Source organism: Sinocyclocheilus anshuiensis, unplaced genomic scaffold, assembly GCF_001515605.1.
Source record: "Sinocyclocheilus anshuiensis isolate Anshui unplaced genomic scaffold, SAMN03320099.WGS_v1.1 scaffold220, whole genome shotgun sequence".
NCBI lineage: Eukaryota > Metazoa > Chordata > Actinopteri > Cypriniformes > Cyprinidae > Sinocyclocheilus > Sinocyclocheilus anshuiensis.
In genome coordinates this window covers 1,062,561-1,088,611 of record NW_015554086.1, presented here as the reverse complement: position 1 = coordinate 1,088,611, position 26,051 = coordinate 1,062,561, and the positions used below count along the sequence as shown (strand labels likewise).

At 37.4% G+C, this 26,051-nt stretch overlaps 4 protein-coding genes across 7 annotated transcripts in view; 1 reads left to right on the top strand and 3 right to left on the bottom strand.

Annotated features, from left to right (window-relative positions):
* Positions 1-1,495: 1,495 nt before the first annotated feature.
* LOC107669209 (neuralized-like protein 2) lies at positions 1,496-2,722 on the bottom strand. 2 transcript variants are annotated; one of them, XM_016461352.1, is made up of 3 exons: positions 2,608-2,722; positions 1,782-2,505; positions 1,496-1,676 (listed from the first exon to the last, which is right to left on the bottom strand). In XM_016461352.1, the coding sequence occupies exons 2-3, from the start codon at positions 2,491-2,493 to the stop codon at positions 1,561-1,563; spliced, it is 828 nt and encodes a 275-aa protein (XP_016316838.1). In that variant the 5' UTR covers positions 2,494-2,505; positions 2,608-2,722; the 3' UTR covers positions 1,496-1,560. The 2 variants fall into 2 exon arrangements, with proteins under 2 accessions (XP_016316838.1, XP_016316837.1); XM_016461351.1 differs by having other exon boundaries at positions 1,782-2,722.
* A 1,221-nt stretch (positions 2,723-3,943) lies between these two features.
* Positions 3,944-20,757, top strand: tex2l (testis expressed 2, like). Of its 3 annotated transcripts, none has more exons than XM_016461408.1 (12): positions 3,944-4,400; positions 6,634-7,938; positions 9,452-9,652; positions 9,825-10,110; positions 11,102-11,334; positions 15,164-15,304; positions 15,486-15,585; positions 16,443-16,575; positions 17,174-17,308; positions 17,861-18,073; positions 19,098-19,218; positions 20,218-20,757. In XM_016461408.1, the coding sequence occupies exons 2-12, from the start codon at positions 6,643-6,645 to the stop codon at positions 20,380-20,382; spliced, it is 3,024 nt and encodes a 1,007-aa protein (XP_016316894.1). In that variant the 5' UTR covers positions 3,944-4,400; positions 6,634-6,642; the 3' UTR covers positions 20,383-20,757. The 3 variants fall into 3 exon arrangements, with proteins under 3 accessions (XP_016316894.1, XP_016316895.1, XP_016316893.1); XM_016461409.1 differs by having other exon boundaries at positions 9,825-10,113; positions 17,177-17,308; XM_016461407.1 differs by having other exon boundaries at positions 9,825-10,113.
* Positions 20,758-21,266: 509 nt separating this feature from the next.
* LOC107669188 (RING finger protein 151-like) lies at positions 21,267-23,362 on the bottom strand. Its single transcript, XM_016461324.1, has 4 exons — positions 23,272-23,362; positions 22,853-22,998; positions 22,122-22,218; positions 21,267-22,019 (listed from the first exon to the last, which is right to left on the bottom strand). Exons 1-4 carry the CDS (start codon positions 23,272-23,274, stop codon positions 21,519-21,521), a joined length of 747 nt encoding a protein of 248 aa, XP_016316810.1. The 5' UTR covers positions 23,275-23,362; the 3' UTR covers positions 21,267-21,518.
* A 1,754-nt stretch (positions 23,363-25,116) lies between these two features.
* noxo1b (NADPH oxidase organizer 1b) overlaps positions 25,117-26,051 on the bottom strand; it is a 3,527-nt gene continuing 2,592 nt past the window's right edge. Inside the window, exon 8 of the mRNA XM_016461325.1 lies at positions 25,117-25,684. Within this exon, the coding sequence (XP_016316811.1) occupies positions 25,117-25,684 (568 nt within the window). The remainder of the gene's footprint in view (positions 25,685-26,051) is intronic.

The window sequence follows — 26,051 nt, the reverse complement described above, 5'->3', positions numbered from 1 at the left end:
CTTTTTTGGGTCTTCTTGTGCTTGAATGGTTGCAGATCACTTGAATGTTTAATTTGCCAAGATTTAAAGGGGTCATGAACTGCCTTTGTTTTGTTTTTTTGTTTTGTACTGTTCTCTGAGGTCCACTTATAATGTTATAATACTAATAATAATAATTTGTTACATTTATATAGCGCTTTTCTAGGCACTCAAAGCGCTTTACATTTAGAGAGGGGATCTCCTCAACCACCACCAGTGTGCAGCATCCACCTGGATGATGCCACGGCAGCCATATTGTGCCAGAACGCCCACCGCACACCAGCTTATTGGTGGAGAGGAGACAGGGATGAAGCCAATCAGTATATGGGGATGATTAGGAGGCCATGATGGTCAGAGGCCAATGGGCAAATTTGGCCAGGATGCCTGGGTTACACCCCTACTCTTTTCAAAGGACATCCTGGGATTTTTAATGACCCCATAGAGTCAGGACCTCGGTTTAACGTCTCATCCGAAGGATCCCACTATTCTGGGGTGCTAGGACCCACAAAGACCACAGGGTGAGCACTCCCTGCTGGCCTCTCTAACACCTCTTCCAGCAGCAACCTAGTTTTCCCAGGAGGTCTCCCATTCAGGTACTGACCAGGCGCAGCCCTGCTTAGCTTCAGTGGGCAACCAAGCTTGGGCTACAGGGTGATATGGCTGCCAGAGTGATCTACAAGATCTACCTATTGAAAAATTGATAGCATTTTTGTACTTATTGTACTGTTATTTTCGGGATCTACTGGGACAGTGATAAAGATCTACCAGTCGATCACGATCGACGGGTTGGCGACCACTGCTATAAAGCCTACTGTATCATGTTTGATACACAAGAGGCCTCTAAAGTATCAACATGATAACAATTAGAAGAAAAAAAATCATGTGTGTATCAATTATTATTTTATATTATTTGTACATTTATCAGTTATCACTGTATTGCATTGCATTATAGGATGTTTAATTTAATTAAGTACTTTATTAAGATCTCACTGATTTACATTACAAGCTATCAGAATTTGCATCTTATTTTTGGCATTATAAATAACAGTACCTGCAGCAAATTGACTATTTTGCTCAGTTTGGGCTTCTGAATAAAAAAGTGTTTTTTCTCCTCCTGGAGTATGAGCTCCATTTTCTTACTATATCAGCATATGCCATAAAAGCCTGATGTATCAAATACAAATATAAAACACAAACTTTAAACGTTTTTTTTATTTTTATTTTATCTAAAGGTTCAATCTAAGGTTCTAAACTGTAATAAAAATGTCTTTTGACTATTATTTAATATGCCAGGCTTTACAGGGCTAATATGCATTTATGGCTCACTGAAAGATCACAGTATCAGAATATAAGATTCACGATTCACTGGAGTATTATTGAAAATGAGTATTAGCAAGTTTTAGCAACATTGTAAGTGCTACAAACCTTGAAGAACTTTTTTTTTTTTTTTTTTTTGGTTGAAAAGGTGGGAGAAGAACAAAAAATATTCCAGCCACAGTAGTCTTAAAGATCTTTGCTGCTCAGATGTTTAATAGGTTATGCTCACTCATATTTGCAATAGTGTTTAAGTAACTCCGGAAGTTCCAACCAGTCCAAAGCCATTCTGTGAATGACGTATTTCTGAATTGTCTTTCGGCAGAGTGTCTGCAGTGAGGCAACTAAAACACAGGAGCAAAAGGGAGGGATCATTACAGTCTGTCTGTTACAATGTGGGTCATATAATCATATCAAAGCATATTAGCAAGTTATAAACTCAAACTTACATCCATATTCCACCTGGACAATCTGAACACTTTTAGTAGCTGCAAATACATCCACAACAGCATACAGCGGCTTATTGGTGGGGATCCTCTTGGCAGAGGCTCCCATGTCTTCACCATTGATGATAATGTGCATGTCGCCATACCCTTGTCCCTTAGGTACATAGACAACCCCTATCCGACTGCGACGGGCAGTGGGGGGTAGAGCATTGGTTTTGTACAGATCGTCCAGGATGTGACTGAATCTCCCAGGTCGACTGCGTCCCACCAACTTGTCTCTGGGTATACCTATGTTTTCTATATACAGGTGAGTGTCTGTGAAAAATGTTTTAGGCTTGTTTTCTGCCTCATCGCCAACATTTGGCTGTTCACCACCTTCTACTTCTTCTTCAATGACTTTATTATGATTTCTTGTTATTGCAAATACCCAGCTGTCTCCCATTTTCACTAGATCAGGCAGAGAGTATTCTGGCACAGTTTCCAGTGTTCGAGGGTCGTGGGCAGTAAGTCCAATCCTTAAATGACCACACCAACCCAGTTCTTTCTCTTCAATCTCCACTAGGAAGATCTCTCCGGGGCTTAAAGGGTCTTTACTGAAGCAGATGCCATTTGCAAAACTTTCTACTCGGGTGGCTTGAGTCCTCGAGGGGTCCAGTCTCACATTTGTCCCATGAACTGAATGGAATTCCATAAACTGACCCAAAACTGCTGCCATTTTGACAGTTTTCTACAAGTTCAATAAAATAAGAGACATAACTTTGTAATAACTCAAGCGTGCATGTTTTTTTAGCCTGTAAAACAAATGGACAAAGAATAAAAACTCACTCACTCAAGCAAAATATTTATATTGTCCTCAGTGTTTACTGTCCTCTTCTCTGGGGATAGTCCTTGTTAAAAGCATGATCTTTTTAAACGATACCTCATGGTACCCTTGTGGCTTGGGAAGTTTCTAGTCCTGAAGGGCTGACTATTTTTGACCTCCTGCATGTGTCGTTTGTGGTTTTAAATAGCTGACAGATATGGTGAGTGAAGAGTAATGACTAGGAGGAGTTTTAGCCTTCAGACAAGAACTGCTCATTGACAATTCACTATCCACTGTTTCTTGTAGATCATGGTGTTCATTTAAAAAAATAAAAAATACTGAATGGTCCTCATAAGTAAGGACAGAGTGGATTTGTGTTGTCTGTTTTTCTAAGTAACATTTATCTTCTTAGTACAGAGAAATCTGTGCTAAGAGAGCTCTGCAAAGCTTTATCTAGGCCAAAGTAATTGTCCTCTTTTAACCCACCTCCCTAGCACAGTCTGAGACAGTGAAATATTACAGGCTACATTGTGGGAATGCAATACTTTTTTTTGGTATCAAATTAAAAATAAAATGTAGTTTCTTTTTTATTATTTTGCTATTTTAATGTCAGATTCTTTGATCTAGTTTATACTCAAGAATATTCTGATATTAATCTGAAAGTGGTCATATTATGATTATGTGTCATGTAAATGCATTAACCTGATTTCTATAACCAGAAACAGGAAAGCACATATTCTGCTTTCTAGAAATTAAAATAAGACAGTTGGCCTGTGGCTGTAATCAGAATGTAAGCATATTAAGAATATCCACCATAACCTTTATTTATTTATTTAGGCCTATTTATTTGACTTTTCAACACTCTGTCAAGGGTCTGCAGATGAAAAATAAGCTTTCGGCTAATTCTGGCAAATTTACAGTCATGTTCATTAATGTGAATTGCCCCTGTAAACAAATTAACAAAGCTGAATATTAATTTATATTGATATATAAGAAATATGTTTGGAGTGAAGACTCTCCAATATTATGACTTAAAAGGGAAAAAATAAGGACATGAATTAGAGCATGTTTAAGTTACTTTTTAAAATTAAATTGTTGTCCAAAATTACTAAAATGCAGCATAATAAACTGTAACAGTGAGCATTTCCAGTATTTTCAGACAATGGTAGTTTATTATTTGTATTAGGCCTATGCATATTACATTACATATTCCAGCAAGCATAATCGGAATATATGAATTCTGAAGGTGCTGTGCATGGTCACTGTTACAAATCCAGGACAAATGTAGAGTTTTTAGGGTCATCGGCGTGTCTTTATAAGCGTATGGATGTTTTGGCAGAGTTTTTTTTTTTTAAATCGGGATTAAAGTGGACTCCAGCCATGCTTCCTATAATCAGATTGAGGAGCTGCTGCTCGCAAAATCACATCTGGATGGAGCCTGTGAGGGGGAGAAGTTAGTTTCTATGGGGCTACACAGCTTCACAGTAATATAACAGCGATGCACTGCATAAGTGTAGTAATAATTCAAAACTCCGGAGGATCTGCGCGCTGTACAGTCCAGATTTACCGAGCGACACATGCACATCTGCACAGCCCTGCGGCTATAATGAACGATATAAGCGCACATCGCTCTTTAACTGTAGCTTGTAAAGTCTGATGTCAAGCTGTGTGCAGACTCATGATTCATGCAAGACGGTTTAAGAAAGTGTCATCTGTCTCTTCTCTGGGAACGATTCACGGAACTGCGACTCACTGTTACTGACAGAACGCAAAAGCTGATATTATTTTTTTTGGAGATCAGGCGATGGTGCAGAAATTGGGTGAGTTCATTCTTTTGAAATTATCTCCATAGGCTACTCACAGAAAAGGCCATTGTCAGTGCTTCTAAAATGTCACAAAGTTGCTTTAATACGAGTATCCTACATATTTTATATACTGCATGAATCCTACGAAGCAATACACACCATCTGCCTTGATGAATCACCTGCTGTGTTGCCTGTTCATTTCAACAAATTAAAGTTTATGGTACTGCTCAGTATTTGTATCCATCATTGGCACTTGTCTCTGAGAATTATTAAAAAATGTAATCCATCTGAAACATTTGCTTGAGTTTAAATCCAGTTCATCTGACATTAAGCAGTGTTATTAATCTGTTGAGCTATTTTTTGTGTGTGTGTCAGACAGATCTGAACGAATTTTAAGGATTTTACAGTATTTCATGTATAATATGACACATTATCTACATATTTGCATGTGATTTTTTTTTCTCCATTTACCACAGTAACAAATTCTACAGAAGTTACATGTCTGTTTATTGTCTATATCATAGTTTAGTCCAGATGGTCGCCTTCCAGTAGGCTGTCCATCAACATGTTTTCTTTTACCAAACACAGTAGCTCAGATGAGATGATTAAAGGCATTGTGTGTCCAAGTCTGCCTAAGCTTAAATTAATAATCAATAACTATTTATAGGGAGTGAATGTTTCACTATACATTGTGTTTTTACCCTGTTGTAAATCATAGCTGAAATTTGATAGGCATTATTCAGCAGACTTTTAGAGAAAGCCAATCATATTTTATTCTACCACACCAGATTATGGTTTATGCACATTTTTTTTATACATTTATAGCCTATACAGCATTGTTGATTGTTCAGAAGGAGAGACCTCTCTAACAACATGAGAGAGGTCTGACATACCACATAGTGTAGATGTGCCCTTGAACAGTCTGTTGGTTTATTATTTCATCAGTCCATTTTGAATGAAGAAGGGATTAAAGAGAGTTTGCCAGTTGCTGGAGAATTGGTGTCACAGGGTTACATAACCACAGAAGGCAGTCTTTAACTTACTTTTAAATGCCTTACTTGACCTAGAAAGATCTTTGCTTTTAATTCAGTCTGTTGACTGAACTAGAAAGCCCCATCTTCTCATGACTAATAGATAGCTTAGTCCCTCATTGTGGTTCCCTTGATGTACTAAGTAGTATTTTAGAATGCTGCAGCCTATAGGGAAACTTATTACAATTAATGGGCAAAACAAAATGAATATTGGTTCTGTTATGGTCTATAAATACAAATTTGTGTATTGTGTATTTAAGTGTTACATAACCTCTTTTAAGTAGACCTAATGATCAATGAGTAAGAAAAATGGTCATTATCCTGAAAGTGCCCATTGGCTTTGTTTTTTCTTTTGTCGAGCACAGAAAGAAAACAATAAATCTTATGGGCAGCACTTTAGGCACCAAAATACATGTAACATTAACAGAGAAAACGCATATGCTCAGCATAATTGTTCTTGCTCTGTTACTTTGCCTTTTATACATAGAGGATATCAGGCACAATGTTCATGAACTGTCTTAAATATTTCGTAAATCATTATACAACAACACTGGAGCTTCAATTTTTATTATTATTTTTTAATAGAATTTCAGCGTAGGTAGATCTCCCAAACCCTACTTATGCATTATGTAATAATTATAGACTCTAGACATTATTCAAGGGACATCACCTATAGAGATTTTTACTCAAAGGTCCAAGGAGGTGTTTGAAGGCTCCTTCATAGGCTAGGATATTGGTGTTTTCAAACTTTTTTATTAATAAAATCTGTGACTGTTTAAATAAATGAATTAAACATGATTCATTTTGTTAATCCAGAAGTTTCAAGAATTGTATATAATTAGCTATTGAAGGGGGGAAATAAATATGATTTTGTTTGTTTTTAAAGCATTTAATTAAGATTTATTATCTTATTACAATTAATTGAAATAATTTTAAGCCATCATATATAGGGCCTCCTTTCAGAAGCCTTGTTAAGAACCACTGCCGTCGAGGGAGAAGAGTTACTTTGTTGTAGCACAAAACTGATCCAGTCAATGTTTTGTCCAAAACGAGCATTGCCAATGAAAGGATATTCCTCATAGTCATCATACTCTGAAACGCTCTAAAAACTGCTGATGGAAGTTGAAGCAAAATGACTGTGTTGTCCATATATCTTGAGGCAAAATAGTTTAATTGTCTTTTTTGCTGACTCAAAGATTTTTACTTGTGCTCTGTAGAGATAAATCATGGCAGGGATGACAGGAAATGAAGGAACTCACAAATTGGCCAGTGGGACCCAGAGACCAGGTTTACAGTTGAAGCAGGACATGGACCAGAGAGGCATAGTAATCCAACTGACGGACACCGAGGGTGAATGGGACAATCTTGATGACACTGACCTCATATTCACCTTGGACTGTGATGGCAAAAAGTCACTTAGCTCCCTCCGAAACCAAAGACCATGTTCGGTCGACATTCAGACAGAGGGGGAATGGGGTCTCAGCTCACCTGCATTCAATGTTCCTCTTTCTCCATCTTCTCCGGGCTCCTTGAGAAACTCTTTCCCCCCAGGGTCTGGCTTCCTCTCGCCCACTCACCGGCCCCTGGCCAGCTTAGTGAAGTCATTATCTACAGAACTGGAACTGAAAGAGTCTTCTCTAAAGCCCAAACCACTCCTCAGCCTCGTGAAGTCGATTTCCACCGAGCTTTCTCACAGTGAGCCGGAGGTGTCTCAATCCAGGTCTGATTCCAAGCTCAATTTGCACTTGTTGTCGCAATTCACCCAGCCCAAAAGCCGCAACGGTGACTCCCGCACCGCCCCTCCGTCTCCAGTCAACTTGTCCCCCACCGAGCCCAAAGCCAGCTTCTTCAAAATGGAGCTGGAGGACACCCGACGCAAGCTCTCGGAGGCCATGCAAGAACCTTTGAGCATGTTCAGTAAGATCATGCGTGAAGATAGTGTTGGAAGCCCCAAGCACCAAAGGAGCACAGGATCAGTGGACTCTCCAAGCTACAAAAGCTTTGGCATTGGGAAAACGACCACTGACCTGACTGTATCTGAATCTCCTAAAAGTGCTAGGAAAGCAGAAAGTGAGATTCTACCGGAGTGCAACTGGCCTGTGAGACATCGCAAACGGTGTGTGCAGAAATCCTCGCTTTCCCATGAGCACCATAACAGACAGGTAGACACTGGGCCTGTGATGGAGTCCAGCACTCATGGCAGCACATCCCAGAGCACAGATATGAATAGAACTGATCAAGATGGTTTGGCAGAAGATGTGACAGAACAATGCTCCTCTCCAGTGCCAGGAGTGGGTCTTGCCTTTGTAGCATTTCTGTCATACTGCTACTTTATCTTTCCTTTGTCAGCGTATTGGTCTGGCCTGTTCCTTGGTTTAGGGTTTGGATTAATGTTGGGGCTTGTGATGATCCGATGGGGCTCCATGAAACACTTTCCCACCAGTCAACAACATGGACTACATGGGACCTCCTATAATAATATTCTCTTTGAAGCATTACAGAGCAACGTACCGTCTCTCAAGGTGAGTTTGATGCATTTTAGAATATTTATATTTAGTAAAAAAGAATTGGTGTGATGATCTGTACTTGCAAGGTACAGCACTTGTAATATAACAAAGTATGTTAGTGAAACATTTTTTTGTGTGTACATTACAATTCAAAAGTTTGGGGTCAGTACATTTTTTTTTAAAGAAATTATTACTTTTATTCATTAAGGTATACAGTATAATGTAAGTTGATAAAAAAAATAATTCTTGTGCACAAAATCAGTATATTAGAACGATTTCTGAATGATCATGTGACACTGAAGACAGAAGTAATGGCTGCTGAAAATTCAGCTTTGCCATCACAGGAATAAATTACATTTTCAGATATATAAAAAAATTGTAAATAATATTTCAAATTTACTGCTTTACTGTTTTAACAAAAAAATGCAGTGTTGGTGAGCATAGGGGATTTCTTTAAAATATAAATAAAATATCTGAACGATCCCAGATTTTTGCAAGGCAGAGTATAAATATAAAAAAAATATATATTAATTATATTTGTAATACATGTATAGGCTTCAGCATCCCAGTGACCTGACATAAGACAAACGGTTTGGAGAATGGATGGATGAAAAAAAAAAATAATAATAATTTTTTATATATATATATATATATATATATATATATATATATATATATATTTGATGCACTTTTTTATATGACTGTGGCTGCATCCGAAATTGCATACTTCCCTAATATATACTAGATGAAAAAGAATATGTGACAAAAGAAGTATGTCTGAATTCACAATACTCATAAAAGAGTGGGCAAAAGTACCTGGGTGACCTACTGCTTCTGGTGTGATTCTGTGTGCATACAATGGACACTACTATCCCATGAGGCCATGGGAGAGGATTTGTGAATGGCAGTGAAGCGACGCAACTGACTTTGGTAGATCACATGATAATGACAACATGGTGAATGTAGTACCTCCAGATTAAATTCATACTACACACATTATAACTATACGTAGCATACTTTTTTAGTGATCGTAAAGTGATTACCTACTTACAATTTTGGACACAGCCAATTTATTCTACTTCCTAAATAGCATGGATTATCCACCAGGGTGCAGAAGACATGTAGTTGGGTTTCCATTATAGGGTTAAATGCTAAGAAAAGCAATAGAACAGCACCGCAGGTAACAACAGCCTTGCAGACTCCTATTAAACCAAAACCTGCACTTCAGTGTGTCAAAGCCCATGTCCTTCGGGAATCAGGTTTTTTTAACACACTGCAGTGAATGTCACAGTGTCTAAAGTAAGCCTTAAACTTGCTTTTCTCCAAAGACTAAGCAAAACCCTCATTACCACTCGCTTCTGTGATTAATTCTGCTCTTCAGTGTCTGATGCAGAATAACACACACCCACTGCTTGTCACAGCCAGCTACAGAGCTTATCCCAATAGTTTGTCTGTCTCTGTCCTAAAACTTTGTGGTGAGAATTCATAGATTACAGTTGAGTTGAAGTGAAATGTTTCTGCATTCTAGGGCTGGATGAATGAGATGTACGCATATGATCCAGAGACCTACTATCCATCCCTCATGCACACTGTGTATGTCACATTGGATGGACCCTGTTTGCGGCTTGACTACCCACGTAACAACATTCCCCGCTGGGCTACTTTTGACGAGCCCTGTTACGAAAAGCATTTCACCCACTCACGGATATTTCGACTCACTGGCAGCAAGGTTAGTGTACCACTGATTTTAACACCTTAGTAGAAAGACGTGCATTGCCCTTCAGTGGTAGTGCGACACAGTTCTACTTATGGTCTCTGAACCCAAATGGCTCGAATTTTAATGTGGCAAAATGTTGCATAGATGTCACGTAATTATAATGAAGTTGTTGCCTTGGTAACAGGTATTTCTTCTGCCACTGGCTTTGGCACACAAGAGAGTGTGGAACAGGAAGTATCCGATCTGCATAAGTTTGGCTGAAGGAGAAAGAGCTGTGGAGGAAGACGAGATGGCAGAAGGTCAGGGGGAGGCTCAGAAAGTAGAGAAACACCCTGGGCCTATGACGAATGTTTCCCATCCTGTCACACTATACCTCTTTGGACGAACAGGGCGGGAGAAAGAGGAATGGTTCCATCGACTGTTTTCTGCATCCATTCACAATGAAGAGAACCATTCTGAATCTATATCTGGTGGTAAAGTTGAAATTAGTTGAACTTAAAGGGATAGTTCACCCAAAAATGAAAACTCATTCACCCTCGTGTCGTTCCAAACCTGTAAGACCTTCATTCATCTTCGGAACACAAATTAAAATATTTTTGATGAAATCCGAGAGCTCTCTGACCGTCCCATAGACAGCAAGGGAACTGACTCGTTCAAGGCCCAGAAAGGTAGTAAGGACATCGTTAAAATAAGTCACAGGCATTGTGGTACTCTCATGAACGTGTGTTGAAGACTGACACGGAAGAGAAGAAATCTTTGAATAAAGTCATTATTTTTGTTTTCTTTGCACACAAAAAGTATTCTCGTAGTTTCATAACATTATGGTTGAACCACTGATGTCACATGGACTATTTTAACAATGTCCTTACTACCTTTCTGGGCCTTGAACGTGTCAGTTGCATTGCTGTCTATGCAGGGTCAGAAAGATCTGATTAATAAGTAATTAATGACAGAATTTTCATTTTTGGGAGAACTCCCTTTCAGCAAGGCTTAAAGACTTAAGTGAACTGAACATACATAAATTGTGTCAAACACAATTTGACAAAATATGTCAAAAATGTTTTTGCATATGTGTTTTTTAATGTATCATATTTGATATATCAGGCTTTTATGGTAATTTATGCATCACAACATTTCTATTGATCTTATTCATAAACCACATGTGGTTGTCAAAATCAAGAATGGATATATGCCATATATAAAATATTTATTATATTAATTTAATATTATTTAATATAGTTAATAATAATGTTATAATATTATTTTATATTAATAATATTTAATATACAAATTATTTATTTAATATATCAATTATACCAATATCGATACACAAGCCACTTTGTACAATCTTGTAAGGATAAAGAAAGAAGGTGTCTCAGCTAAGAAAAGAACATTTTAAGAATGTTTTTCTAACATTAAGTTAAAAAAAACATTATTTCTGAATTTTCTTTTTCTCTGTAGATAAATCTGCATTGCATGAGGAGAACCCTTGGGGTCTGTCACATGGTGATGAAAGCTCAGTCAAGGACAGCAGTGAAGATGTGTTCCATAGTGATCTGGTTGGCAGAGTAAAAGAGAAAATTTTACCAGACTATACTTCTTACATGACCAGTCTCATCTTCTCAGCACATGCCAGTCCTCTGCAAAGCCCCTGCCAAAGCAGCACCCAGGGCAGTCCTACTGAAAAAGAGCAGGTGAGCTTCAACCAAAGAGGCTTTGTGTAATTTTTGGCACATGACCATGAAAAAAGGCCTGTGATATACAGATGAAATTGTTTTTAATGCTAAAAATGCCACCAAAGCATGTCAGAATAAATCGTCTACATGGCAGGTATGTCAAAGCGCATTTATCAAGGGTGGCTTTACATGTTGGTGAATTGCTAATGTGTAAAACTAGGTAAAATATTTGGCTAAAGATCAGCCATGAATTATTAAATGCTGCTTTTTCCTGTGGGGTGTGAGAAGTGTGTCAGATGCTTAGAGACAGCGGCTAAAAATGACAGTGAGTTTTGCCTCCAAATGCAGGAAATACTATTACAAAATTCTGACAGATATTTTACTGCTTTTAAAGTCACCATGAAATCAAAATTGAAAATTCTTATTTTTTAATGGAATACTGTAGTGTTTATTATAAATAATTTATCCGTGCACTTCATAATTTTTTTTAAAATTCATGTGCCCTAGTTAACTTCCCCTCCCCCTCAAAACGACTCATCTTCTCTTCCGGTCACGAGCTATGGCGCAAGGGAGGAGCTAGTGACGTGAGGGATAAACGCTGGGATAAACGACAGGGGGAAAGCTGATGCTTCACTTTATAGCACTGACACCAGTTATGAGGGAGTACGTTACCCCTAAACATTGAAAAGATATTAGGATATTACGACAACATTACTCTTAGGACATCGCAAACTAATTTTTTTCATGAATATGACTTAACCTGATGGAGGACGGGCTCAGTCATTCAGGCAGTCTCTCTCTCTCTCTCTCTCTCTCTCTCTCTCGCTCTCGTCATCGTCATCCTTAATAAATAAAACATTTATTCATGCTTGGGTGTCGGCTGTGAATCCAGTGGAGACAAATCCCCCACCACTAACTGCAAACTGGCATTCAGATCTGCCTCCATTTTGTTAGCAACGCCCCAGCGTCCAACGATCCAATCAATTCCCGAAGGACGAAATCAAGTCCTGCCCTCTCATTTCAGATGCTGTTTCACTCGGATATACGTCACAGTAGAGAAGAAAAGACAATCGCAACTTCTGTTTCATGCCGACTTTAAATTTTCTAAAATATGAAGCTTTTCCTGGATAGTAGAGAAATGTATTAACCCCATTCCAAAATTTTATTTTGTGGCACATTTTCATAATGTAATTAAAAATGTTATAAAACATCAAAGTTAGGAATGGGATTTATAAATCTGCTTATTTTTCATTGATGTACATATTTTCTTTTTAAAATGCAAATATTTAAAGGGATAGTTCGCCCAAAAATGAAAATTCTGTCATTAATTACTCACCCGTCTCTTGCGCATGTGTTGTGGTACTCTCGTTAACGCGTGGCGAAGACTGACACAGAGAAGAAATTGTTGAATACAGTTGTTTGAAAAAAGTATTCTCGTAGCTTCATAAAATTAAGGTTTAATAATATTTAATATACAAATTATTTATTTAATATATCAATTATACCAATATCGATACACAAGCCACTTTGTACAATCTTGTAAGGATAAAGAAAGAAGGTGTCTCAGCTAAGAAAAGAACATTTTAAGAATGTTTTTCTAACATTAAGTTAAAAAAAACATTATTTCTGAATTTTCTTTTTCTCTGTAGATAAATCTGCATTGCATGAGGAGAACCCTTGGGGTCTGTCACATGGTGATGAAAGCTCAGTCAAGGACAGCAGTGAAGATGTGTTCCATAGTGATCTGGTTGGCAGAGTAAAAGAGAAAATTTTACCAGACTATACTTCTTACATGACCAGTCTCATCTTCTCAGCACATGCCAGTCCTCTGCAAAGCCCCTGCCAAAGCAGCACCCAGGGCAGTCCTACTGAAAAAGAGCAGGTGAGCTTCAACCAAAGAGGCTTTGTGTAATTTTTGGCACATGACCATGAAAAAAGGCCTGTGATATACAGATGAAATTGTTTTTAATGCTAAAAATGCCACCAAAGCATGTCAGAATAAATCGTCTACATGGCAGGTATGTCAAAGCGCATTTATCAAGGGTGGCTTTACATGTTGGTGAATTGCTAATGTGTAAAACTAGGTAAAATATTTGGCTAAAGATCAGCCATGAATTATTAAATGCTGCTTTTTCCTGTGGGGTGTGAGAAGTGTGTCAGATGCTTAGAGACAGCGGCTAAAAATGACAGTGAGTTTTGCCTCCAAATGCAGGAAATACTATTACAAAATTCTGACAGATATTTTACTGCTTTTAAAGTCACCATGAAATCAAAATTGAAAATTCTTATTTTTTAATGGAATACTGTAGTGTTTATTATAAATAATTTATCCGTGCACTTCATAATTTTTTTTAAAATTCATGTGCCCTAGTTAACTTCCCCTCCCCCTCAAAACGACTCATCTTCTCTTCCGGTCACGAGCTATGGCGCAAGGGAGGAGCTAGTGACGTGAGGGATAAACGCTGGGATAAACGACAGGGGGAAAGCTGATGCTTCACTTTATAGCACTGACACCAGTTATGAGGGAGTACGTTACCCCTAAACATTGAAAAGATATTAGGATATTACGACAACATTACTCTTAGGACATCGCAAACTAATTTTTTTCATGAATATGACTTAACCTGATGGAGGACGGGCTCAGTCATTCAGGCAGTCTCTCTCTCTCTCTCTCTCTCTCTCTCTCTCGCTCTCGTCATCGTCATCCTTAATAAATAAAACATTTATTCATGCTTGGGTGTCGGCTGTGAATCCAGTGGAGACAAATCCCCCACCACTAACTGCAAACTGGCATTCAGATCTGCCTCCATTTTGTTAGCAACGCCCCAGCGTCCAACGATCCAATCAATTCCCGAAGGACGAAATCAAGTCCTGCCCTCTCATTTCAGATGCTGTTTCACTCGGATATACGTCACAGTAGAGAAGAAAAGACAATCGCAACTTCTGTTTCATGCCGACTTTAAATTTTCTAAAATATGAAGCTTTTCCTGGATAGTAGAGAAATGTATTAACCCCATTCCAAAATTTTATTTTGTGGCACATTTTCATAATGTAATTAAAAATGTTATAAAACATCAAAGTTAGGAATGGGATTTATAAATCTGCTTATTTTTCATTGATGTACATATTTTCTTTTTAAAATGCAAATATTTAAAGGGATAGTTCGCCCAAAAATGAAAATTCTGTCATTAATTACTCACCCGTCTCTTGCGCATGTGTTGTGGTACTCTCGTTAACGCGTGGCGAAGACTGACACAGAGAAGAAATTGTTGAATACAGTTGTTTGAAAAAAGTATTCTCGTAGCTTCATAAAATTAAGGTTGAACCACTGATGTCACATGGACTATTTTAACAATAACCTTACTACCTTTGTGGGCCTTGAACGTGTCAGTTGCGTTGCTGTCTATGCAAGGTCAAAAAGCTCTCAGATTTCATAAAAAATATCTTACTTTGTGTTCTGAAGATGAACGAAGGCCTTACGGGTTTGGAACGAAATGAGGGAATTTCCTTTTTTGGGTGAACTATCCCTTTAACATAGTGCCCAACAATTCAGCATAGCAAGCTCATTAATGTAATGCAAATATGTCATATGTTCCCCAATAATATACCTCTTGACATGACACAGTTCCCCTAACATGGTGCAAGTTGTGCAACTGGACCATTTTTTTTTCAGTTCAGTTAATAGAAATTATCTTGAAATATATTAAGTAGTAATGTTAATTAAGTTACCTCTCATATCTCATTTCTCCTTGCTTAGAGGACAGTTTATTTGAAAAGTGGCAGAGTGTATCTTCAGTGTATCTTCATTAATCCAAAGTTTTTTCTTCCATCACCCCTTTTGGAGCAGACCTTTTGTTGCCATGAGGATGAAACAAAACCTGACTGGTTGAATGCACTAATTGGTCGGCTCTTTTGGGACTTCCTCCATGAGAAGTACTGGGCTGATAAAGTCCAAAAGAAGATTCAGCGAAAGCTGAGCAAAATTCGGGTAAGAGAACGCACAGGAATTACAGGATGTTCTTTAACTGGACAAAGTGTGAGGAGGTAATGCTCTTTTTTTAAATCTTCCTCAAGCATGGTTTCGAAAAGTGGAATAAATCGCTTGTGATATTAATATTCCTACCATGTGTGCAAGTGCTTCTGTGTGAGTTTACCCTTTTTTTCCACAGTTGCCTTACTTCATGGATGAATTAACCCTCACCGAACTGGCCATGGGCTCCAGCATGCCCCAGATAACAGGCACATCACTACCACAGGTCAACAGCAGAGGTTGGTAGGGCTCCTAAGAGCCTCTTATAAAAGAGCAGATTAGGTCATTCATCCATCAGGGCTGTTTGAGCATATATGTTATTATGTTCCTGCACTAAGCAGTAGATGAAATGTTATTATCCTTCTGTAATATCAGGGATCAAAGAAGCACATAACATCACATCATTCTCCTCAGCGAATAGCAGCATGCCTGTGAGCAAGCGCACATGTCTGTTTACGCACTCAGCTATATGGTAAAATGATCACTGTGAAGCATATGCGGGATGTATTATCCCCATGAGGAGTGAAGTTATTATTGTGTGGGGCACAGCATGCGTATTTTTCTCTCCGCCTCATGATCTCTGGGTGTTATGTAACACGTAATGGCTTTTGACACAGTCTGGCTCCCTTGCTCAGGTCTCATCCCATTTATGGATTTGTAAAGTGTGTTAGTAGACACGTGGGCATTTTATTGCACTATAATTATTTGAAATTTCATCCATAAACAGATCATATCTCTATTTAAAAAAAATGTATTTAGTTACCACTTGTAGTACACTTTAATCCATCTTTCATACACTAGTACACTCAAGTGTACTACAAGTCGTGACTAAATACATTTTTAAATAAAGACATAGTATATTAAAAGCACATTTTAGTTTATATTCATGGTGTCCCAAAGTAGCACAGTTGAGTACACTTAGTTGATCTTAAGTTTATCTTAAGAAGTACCGAAGAATCATTTTTAGTATATTAATTAGTACGTGAAAATAGAGCACTTTAAGAACATTATGGAAGTGTACTTTTGTTAACCTGGGAACTTTTGCTATTATTACATTTCAGGAAAAAAAGAAACTTGTCTTGTCTTTGTGTGTTAGGCCTTTGGTTACATTTGGAGGTGGAGTACACAGGAGCGCTACAGATGACTCTAGAGACCAAAATCAACCTCTCCAAACTTGGGAAGGAGGGAGTCCCCGAGGCAGAGGCAGAATTGGAGACCATTAATGTGTTGTAAGTTTTTGGAGAATAAAATTTATTTTCTGAGACAAAAATCTCAACACAGCATAGACTCTGCAACGTCTATTATGTAACCTATACTACCATACAAAATGTTGGAGTCAGTTTTTTAAAAGACATTGATAAAACATTGATAATAATAAGAAATATTTATTGTGCACCAAATCACCGTCATGTGACCAAGTTATGGTTGCTGAAAATTGAGATATGCCATCACAGGAATAAATTACATTTTAAAAATATATTTAAATAGAAAACAGTTATTTAACTATTACACATTATTAATGTTTTTACTGTATTTTGGTCAAATAAATACAACCTTCGTGAGCAAGAGAAAAAAAATCATACTGACCCCAAATTTTTGAACGGTAATGTATTTATTTTATACTGTGGCATGTCATGCTTTTTTTTTTTTTTTTGATATGTATTTATTTAGAAAAGCAATTTAAAATCAACATATTTTCATTGACTTTTGGAGCCCACTGTATGCTGCATTGTTGTTCCTTCGACTCAGTACCATCCTAGTGCTGTTTGTGGGTGTCTGTTTATGAAATCTCGTTATGATGAGGTCCTGTCCGGATGTGTTCTGCAGTAGCAGGTCCAGGCTCTCTGTGCTGGCTGACAGTGATGAGGAATCATCAAGTGCAGGATCCTTTGATGAAGAGGAAGTTTCATCTGCTGACACTCAAGGAAGTCTGACTGAAAAGGCTGTACCTGGTGTTGAGGGGTAATTATTATTAAATGAACCATTCATATTATTCATTAAACAATTATTCTCTGAGATCTCAAAGTTTGGGAGTTGCAACTCTTTATTATTCGGATGGGATGTATGTCAGAAATGCTGTTCTTGTAAATTAAACATCAAGATGTATGTGTCTTGCTGACACCACTCATGTCCTTAAAAGGGGTGGTTCACCCAAAAATAAATCTGATGAAAATCAATTTTTACCCTCAAGTTGTTCTGACTTTCTTTCTATAATGGAAACTATATTGAGATTTTTTTTAGGAGAATGTCCATGCTGCTTCTTGTCCACAGAATGAAAGTGGATGAGGACCAGGAACAACCGTCCATACTTTCAATGTATGGATAAGAGCAGCTTGGACATTTCACTAAATACCTTCTTTGGTGTTCCAGCCAAGAAATAATACAGGTTTGGAGTGACATGATTTTGGGGTGAATTATGTCTATAAAGCATCATCTCTTTGAGTTCTTTGACAGTAAATGCAGCTTAAAATAAATCAAGGCCACCTGATGAATAATTTACTTTGCTTCCCAAAGGGCTGCAGCTGGAGGCAGTACAAGTAGGCGGATTTTGAGATTTGTCGACAAGATTGCCAAGTCGAAGTATTTCCAGAAGGCCACAGAAAATGAGTACATTAAAAAAAAGATTGAAGAAATGTCCAACACCCCTCTGCTGCTTGCAGTGGAAGTTCAAGAGCTCTCTGGAACACTCGCCATCAACGTTCCTCCTCCCCCCACCGACAGAATATGGTACGAGCCATTCTCACTTAATGTTGCATTAGGGACTGAAGCTTTGCTTAAGCTTACACAGCGTCTGCAGAGATTATCTAGAGCAATCATGCTTCTTAAAGTTTGGTGTCATTCACTCTTGAAGGTTTGACTTTGTTGTAATTAAATTTCAATTTGAGGTTTATGGATTAGAGACAAGTGTAACACTGTCTACTAACTGGGCGTGATGTGATGAGTTCAGTGATGCAGTCACAGCCAGACAGAAGATATTTGATGTTTCAGGTGCAGTTATGAGGAGCAGACTTTTGGAGCAAAAATAAGTACTTAATAGTAAAATGATAAAAATACTGGTAACACTTTAGGTTAGGGAACACATGTTCACTATTAACTAAGAGTTTTACCTCAATAAACTCCTAATTTGCTGTTTATTAATAGTTACTGTAGCAAGGTGGTTGCTAAGTTTAGGTATGGGTTTGGATTAAGAGATCTAAAATATGGTCACGCAGAAAAAGGCATTTATAAATGCTTTATAAGTATTAATAAACAGCCAATATGCTAGTAATATGCATGCTAATAAGCAACAATAGTGAACACTGGTTCTTAAAATAAAGTGTTACCAAAATACTACTTATTATGGAAATAGTATACTTTAAAAGAATACCCTTTAGTGCAAACCAAATATGATATAAAATGCAATTAGCTGAACTATTTGTAGGACATCTTTATATGTAATTTTATAATTACTTCTGTTTTCTTTGAAATATGTTTAAAGTGTGCTGCAAAATGTACTGACAAGACTCTATGGCAAACTAAAACATACTTTAATCGTCATTCTATTGAAACTTGAATAGAATACTTGTAATTTGTAATCAATTACTTTACATGTGCTTTTATAGTTCTTTGTCAACAAATCAAAAGAAGTGCACTTTAAGAGTGGGAAAGCGGCCCACTCTTTGCCTATTAATCATTATATGCATTCAGGCTTGCAGACATGTCTTTGGATACATGCCCCAGATTTGTAAGTGTTTTGTTGGTTCTCTCTCAGGTACAGTTTCTGCGGACCCCCGAAGCTTGATCTAAGAGTCAGACCCAAACTGGGAGAGCGAGAAGTGACTTTCTGTCATGTAACTGAATGGATTGAAAAAAAGCTGCAGGATGAGTTTCAGGTTTGTTTTGATGATATTATGATGTCAGGAGCTTCACTATTAATTGGTGAACATGTTAAGCATATGGCAGCTAATTTAATTTAAAGGGGTCATGAACTCCCTTTATTTATTATTTTGTACTGTTCTCTGAGGTCCACTTATAATGTTATCAAGAGTTTAACATGAAAAAAACATCAGAATTTAGAAGTAATAGGTGACATTACTGCCAGATCCGATATTTCCGGAACAGCATTTCCTTTTAGTTTCAGTCTTTATGAAAATCCTGCATCGAATTGTGCTTTGTTTGTAAACGAATCCGCTGTAAAATGAAGTGAACAAAGGACCAAGTTCTTTCTGACGTGGTCTGGAACTTCATTAGAAATAAAGTTCATTCACTCTTTCCTAACGTTGGGATCAGAAGGAAGGCAATGCAAAGACTGTGTTTTTCCACAACTTGGCATGGCACTTTAATTGAATTGAATTGTTTATTTCTGTCAGGACCACTATCGTCAAAGATGATTGACAATTAGCATACAGTTTGGATTGGCGGTATGGTTCTGTTCTGGGCAAGAACTTCCTGCGCCTCCATGCAGCCTAGCATGGATGAGAGCAGGGAGAGCAGCAATAACCCCCCAGGGTAAACAGAACAGAACCAACATAAATGTATTGCAGATATTGTTAAAGTTCAATAATTTTATGTACACATTTTAGAATTAGTCTGATTCAAGGAGAATCAGAAGGCTGAATCCCGACTGGCAGAGGAGGAGTTGGGGATGGAGGAGGGTAATTAGCTATTGAGCAATGCGAAAACTGCTGATAATACTGAGGGACCTTATATATAAATGCTTAGATAGGTGTCGTATTCCCATAGGTTGATGGGGATCAGCTGAGAGCCAGCTGATGCGAGCTTGACTAACGTGACCTGCCAGAACTAACGCTACGCTTGATTTTAGTTAAATTATTTAATGCACAATGTTTACATTGACCCCCACAACAAATCTTGTGCAATTATTTTTCCAGAAAGTTTTTGTTTTGCCCAACATGGATGACATTTACCTGCCGCTGATGCACTCTGGGATGGACAACCCGCTAGCTTTCCCACAATACCCTGCAAAGCTCTCCCAGCATTCCTCTATGGCCTCCACTGACAGGTGTGATCTGGAACGTTCTGCAGAACTACAGTAGTGCCTCCTTTTGGAACAGACATGACAATACACCAGTAACAGAACTCGCTCATTTAACTTCAACAAACTTCTAGTAATGTAAGCTTCATTCATTCGGCTTAATTTAAACATCACAGCACAAAGCAAAATGTCAGTAGCTCTCACACATATTCTCTCTAAATATATCAGACACCTCCTTATACAGTCATTACAAGGCACAGTGGGTAAAATTCCTATCACCCCGGAAATCCAAAACAGTTATTCTTATCATACCAGTGGCTTAATGTGTGAATAAACCATTTTATTACTTTATTGTGTTTATGTCCTGAGGACAACTGATTATTTGCTGAACTTCCACAATGACTTAAATTAGACAAATAAGCATTAGTAATAATCAATAAATATCAAATACTAATGAATTTATTTAAGAATTCATATTTAGAATGAAATACAACTCTTTTTGAAAAAAGTCTTACATACATGTTCCAGAAGTGTTTGCTTTTTACATCATAAATGATCATATAATATCAAAGACGGGTTTTGTACGATTTCACATTTTCTTGTCAAGTGTCACTTCAAGATTGTAATATCTGAACTTAAGCAGGCATTTGAATGTTACAAAAATCGTTTTTATTTTTTAATGTTTATGCATTAGCATCAATGTCTCACGTTATTAACCTCTCAAAGCTGTAGAAGGAATGTGCAACGAAAATCTTCACTATTTTGTTTAACATCATGCTTTTCTCTTTTCTCAGTAAATCTGTAAAATTGTGTTGTGCTGCCCTTAAAGGGATAGTTGACGCAAAAATAAACTTTTTGTCATCATTTAGCTCATGTTGTTCCAATGATTTTCTTTCTTCTGTGGAACTGTCACTGTTGCTGTTTTTTTTTTTTTGGTCCATACAATGTTGTTTTGGACCCCATTTGACTTTTATTGTATGGACAGTTGAAACATTCTTCAAAATAGTTTCTTTTATGTGTCACAAACGAAAATAAGTTATATAGGTTTGGAACAGCATGAAGGTGAATAAACAACTTTAATTTTTGAGTGAACTATCCCCTAAGATGTCTATAAAAGTGGAAAGACACATTTAATAAAACGCGCACACATAAAAAACGAACTTGAATGCTCTCTTTGAATCCTGAAGGGTATTTACACTATATAAATCTGACTCTTGTACTGCTGCTGTTGGTGTGACGGTGTCTGCTGCCGCTCGGACTGGCGGCATTAGCATCAGTCCAAGCACTGGTTCCCTCCCCTGCTTCAATTTCCAGATCTCCAACCTCCAGGCTCTCACACATCAGGTTTATCTGCCTCCTTATTTGTGCCATCCGGCTCTGCATGCGCTGCATCTTCCTGCGCAGGTTGGCTGCGATGGCCCTTTGCTGCCGCCGCTCGGCTACATAGCGCTGCTGCAGTTCTCGGTAGCAGTTATGTTGGGCCTGATTCTCACGGACGAGCAGCGTCCCGCAGCCCATGGGACACGGCTGTCGCCAGTGGCTGCAGCTCTGATCATGCGCCTGCGCGTCCTTCCTCAGCACCTGCTGCCCACAGCCCTCATGGGGACAGATCTGCCACTCATACAGACAGCTGGAGATGTGGAGGTACTCGTTAGAAAGCGGGAAAGTGGCCCTGCAGCCCTGCTGTGCATTTCGACACTAAGAACACAATATGGAGTTGTTTTAAATTCACAGTTTAAGTACTAGAACTTTAACTACTATACTGTATTTTAGACTTGAGTTTTAAAAAAAGTTGCCTACCTTGATTGATAAACGGCCAATGGATTTACTCAGCTTAAACAAAACCAGCATTTGGTTCTGGTCGATAGGCTGCCTACAACATGGGCATTTCACCTGTCTGAAACAACACTGACTTTAACATTTGCTCAAACATCCAATGCGTTACTTCAAAATAGAAGTAAGATTAAGTAAATGGATCAAAAGTGGCAGTGAAACCATTTACAATGCAATCAAAAACTTCTATTTCAAATGAATGCGGTCTGTTTATCAAAGAACCCGAAAAAAAATCACGGTTTCTTCAAAAATATGTACAACAAGTGTTTTAAGAATTTTTCTTGAATACCAAATCAGCTCATGTGATATTTAATACTGGAGTAATGGCTGCTGAAAATCACAGGAATAAATGATTTTTTAAAAATATATTCAAAAAGAAACCTTTTGTAATTTGTAATATTTCACAATATTACTGGTTTTACTGTATATTTGATCAAATGAATGAAGCCTTGGAAAGCATAAGAGACTTCTTTCAAAAACATGCAGACGAAGGCTTTCCCATCAGGATGTATGATATTCATCAAATTAAGATAAAGATATAAGATACAAGAGAACCTCCCAATTCAGATGATACCGGTTATACCAATTAAGTCACAAATTATAACTTAGACAAGAAATGTTACTTTCCTACCTCATTTTTTGCCCCCTTATTTTCCCCTTAATCTGGTTCATCTTATTATCAAATATTAAGTTGTTACCTTTTCATCCACTGTAAAATGCATTCTTTGCAGAAGACATGGTTGCATTTAAGTCGTACAGGACAGCGTAGAACTGCTCTACAGATGACACAAATCAGATCATCATCTGGGGTATCCACAAACTGCTCCACTTCATAACCTCCAGTCTAAAACCAAAATGAAATAAAAAAGTAATATATAATAATTCAATTTGTATTTTAATGTCATATGGATACTAGCATTATTACTGATATAACTACTAAAATGAAATCAAACTATTTCAAAGGATTTTAATTTTAAATTACTCATGTTGCATATTATCAGACTTTTTATATAACATACTGTAAGTTTTAGCTTGTAAAATATAAATATATACTATACGTGTTTTTTCACAAATATCTTTTTTAATATATAATGTAATTAAAAAAGGGAAAACTCACCATTTTGACTTATGATACCAGGGCACAGCTAATACAGATGCTGTATATGTTGAATAATTTGTAGAGGCATAAAGGCAGGCATCTGTCAAAACAACCCAAAGGAGATCACTTGACCCTGGATCATTCAGAAATGCATTGCAGATGTCCCATTTTCTCTTCTTTTCCATTCTAGCACAAGTCACGAATGTGGTTAGCACCTGACAACTTTTTTACACTAACCACTGGGACCCTATTTTGGTACCATCTAGGTTTTACTTATTAGACAAAGGCATTGCTATGGAAACAGTGAACTTCAATGACTGCCTGCTCTAGAGGCTACAAGCCCTATTCTCTAAACACACAGGTCTGAATGGCCAACGAACACGCAGCAGCATTCTCTGCACAATAGAATATATCATAAATCATTATATGTGAAAAAATGTGTCAATAAACACTTTAACTGAATTTATGTCCCACACTTTAAGTTAAACTAAATAACAATGCTATAAGCAAAACTTTAGCAAAAGCTAAGAAGGTTTTTTACAATAAAGAAAACACCAGTTTGTACTGGTCACCATTCATATGTACAAGGGAGAATGGGGTAAGATCGGTCAGTAGGTAAGCTGTGCTTCTTATGGATAAAATGTCTTAATGTTTTTCATTGTATTTTTTGGCGCTCACTTGTTTACAGATAGCATATATGTGATTATACTGGAATTTTAATGTGGATAACAGAATTCAGAAAAAGGAATCTAGATGAAACTTACAATCAAAACCACTGCAATTTCCAGAATACAGGAAAAACTGAAAGTGGAATAATCAACGTAGTGAGCGAATGTAGATATTAGGCTGTAAAGTTATTTATCTGTCGCATTCAGTACTGTATTATCCTTTGCCATGTTGACATAAGGGGAATTTGTGAGGACTTTGGATACTCAAATACGGGCAGACTACTCTATAATGACTACTAATAATAATCAACAAACAAACAAGTAATAAGGGGTGGCAAACTGTTTCTGAGAATGTCTGATTTTATTTTTCATATAAGGAAATGCAGCTTCCTTTAAATAAATCTCAGCCACTCTTTATGTTAATGTTTAAAGTTTATTAGCGGCAGCTGACTTTTTCATCTTACCGACATAATAACATCAATTCTTTGATGATAACAATTACACTTATATTCTTAAAATAAGCCCAAATGTATAGTAACACCGAGTGGAATAATTTAGTTTGTTTTATGCATAAGGTGGTCTACACTGACAGTCTCTGTAGTTATCAGTGTTTCATTATCTGGAAATCTTTGAGTGCTTGCTTCTGTATTCAGTTAGCCTACTCAAGAACTTGGTTCATCTTTTTGACAGATACTTATGTTATAGCTACGTATAAATGTTTGGAATAATTCAGTGTCACATGGTCCTTCAGAAATCATTCTAAATATGTTGATATACCAGTGTGCTAATATACTTTATGTGTGTGTGCAAATATGTGCCTGTATATATTAAGTTTCCATGAAAAACGTCATGACATCAAAAGCATTAAAATGAAGTTAAAACATTTATTGAAACTTGTGCAGGTATATATACAAAGTCCAAATATTTTTATATTTGGAAGACCATTAGCTCCAGTATGAAAGATAACAGTCTGAATACAACGTTAATGAAAAAACAAAACTGTGAGAAAAAAAAAAAGTTAAATATGTACACTGTAACTACTTTTAACAGGTTATGTATAATATATTTGATTAATTCAATATTTATACTATTTATATAGCCCCACCAAGGATTACAAAGAGATGACAAAGAACCCAGATTAATATCGTTGTACTATACTCAAATGCGATCAAAAAGAAGGTCATATGCACCCCTTTCATGCTCTCCCTTCATCTACCATGACTTCTCTTTCAGGGGCCAGGCGTGCAGAGGTCGCCAGAGCAACTTTTCGGGTGTAGGTCGTGCAGCGACATAGGATCTCCTGAGTTTGTGGTCTGGGTGGCACCCTGGGAGCTTCAACTCCTTTCATTGGGTGATCAGTGTCTGAGCTGGTGGGGCTGGACTGACCACTGGACATACCACAATCATTGCTGTCTCTCTCTCTATCCTGCTGTCTCAGGCCCTCTTCCCCCTCTGAGCTGGACATGCTTGGGCTCATGGAGGTGGTGTCTGAGGAACTGAAGCTGAAGTTGGTTCCATCATCGCTGAAGCTGCCAGCTTCCTCATGCTGTACCGGCTCTGACAGAATTTCCAGAGAGTTTGATTTAAGGAAACTATTCATTCTGTTTTGTGAGAGGACCTGAGGCTCCAGTTTGAAAGAGTTGCTGCTGGACAGGTTGATAGTGGAGCTGTGAAGTTTCCTCTTAAGTGTCTGAAGGCCAAAGCTGGGGCTGCTGTAGAGCTTCAGGTACATGGAAGGCACATAGCCTGCCTTTCTGTTATATCTGTAGAAGGAATAAAAGATTTAGGTTACAGTATGTTTTGTATGGGGAAAACTCCATGTACATGTAGAAGTAATCATTACTTTCTTCCTCCCTCTCTCTCCCTCATATATATGTAGAAATACACTACTTTTCATAAGAAGTCTCTTATGCTGACAAGGCAGCATTTAATTTAAAAACATTATTTAATATTTATTTTTTAAATAAATACATATAAAATATAATTATTATTTAAAATATAATATTATTTCAATTATTTAACATAACTGAAAATATAAATGTGAAATCTGAATAATTTTTATCTATCTATCTATCTATCTATCTATCTATCTATATATATACAGTATATAGTTGGGTTGGTGTTTGGGGC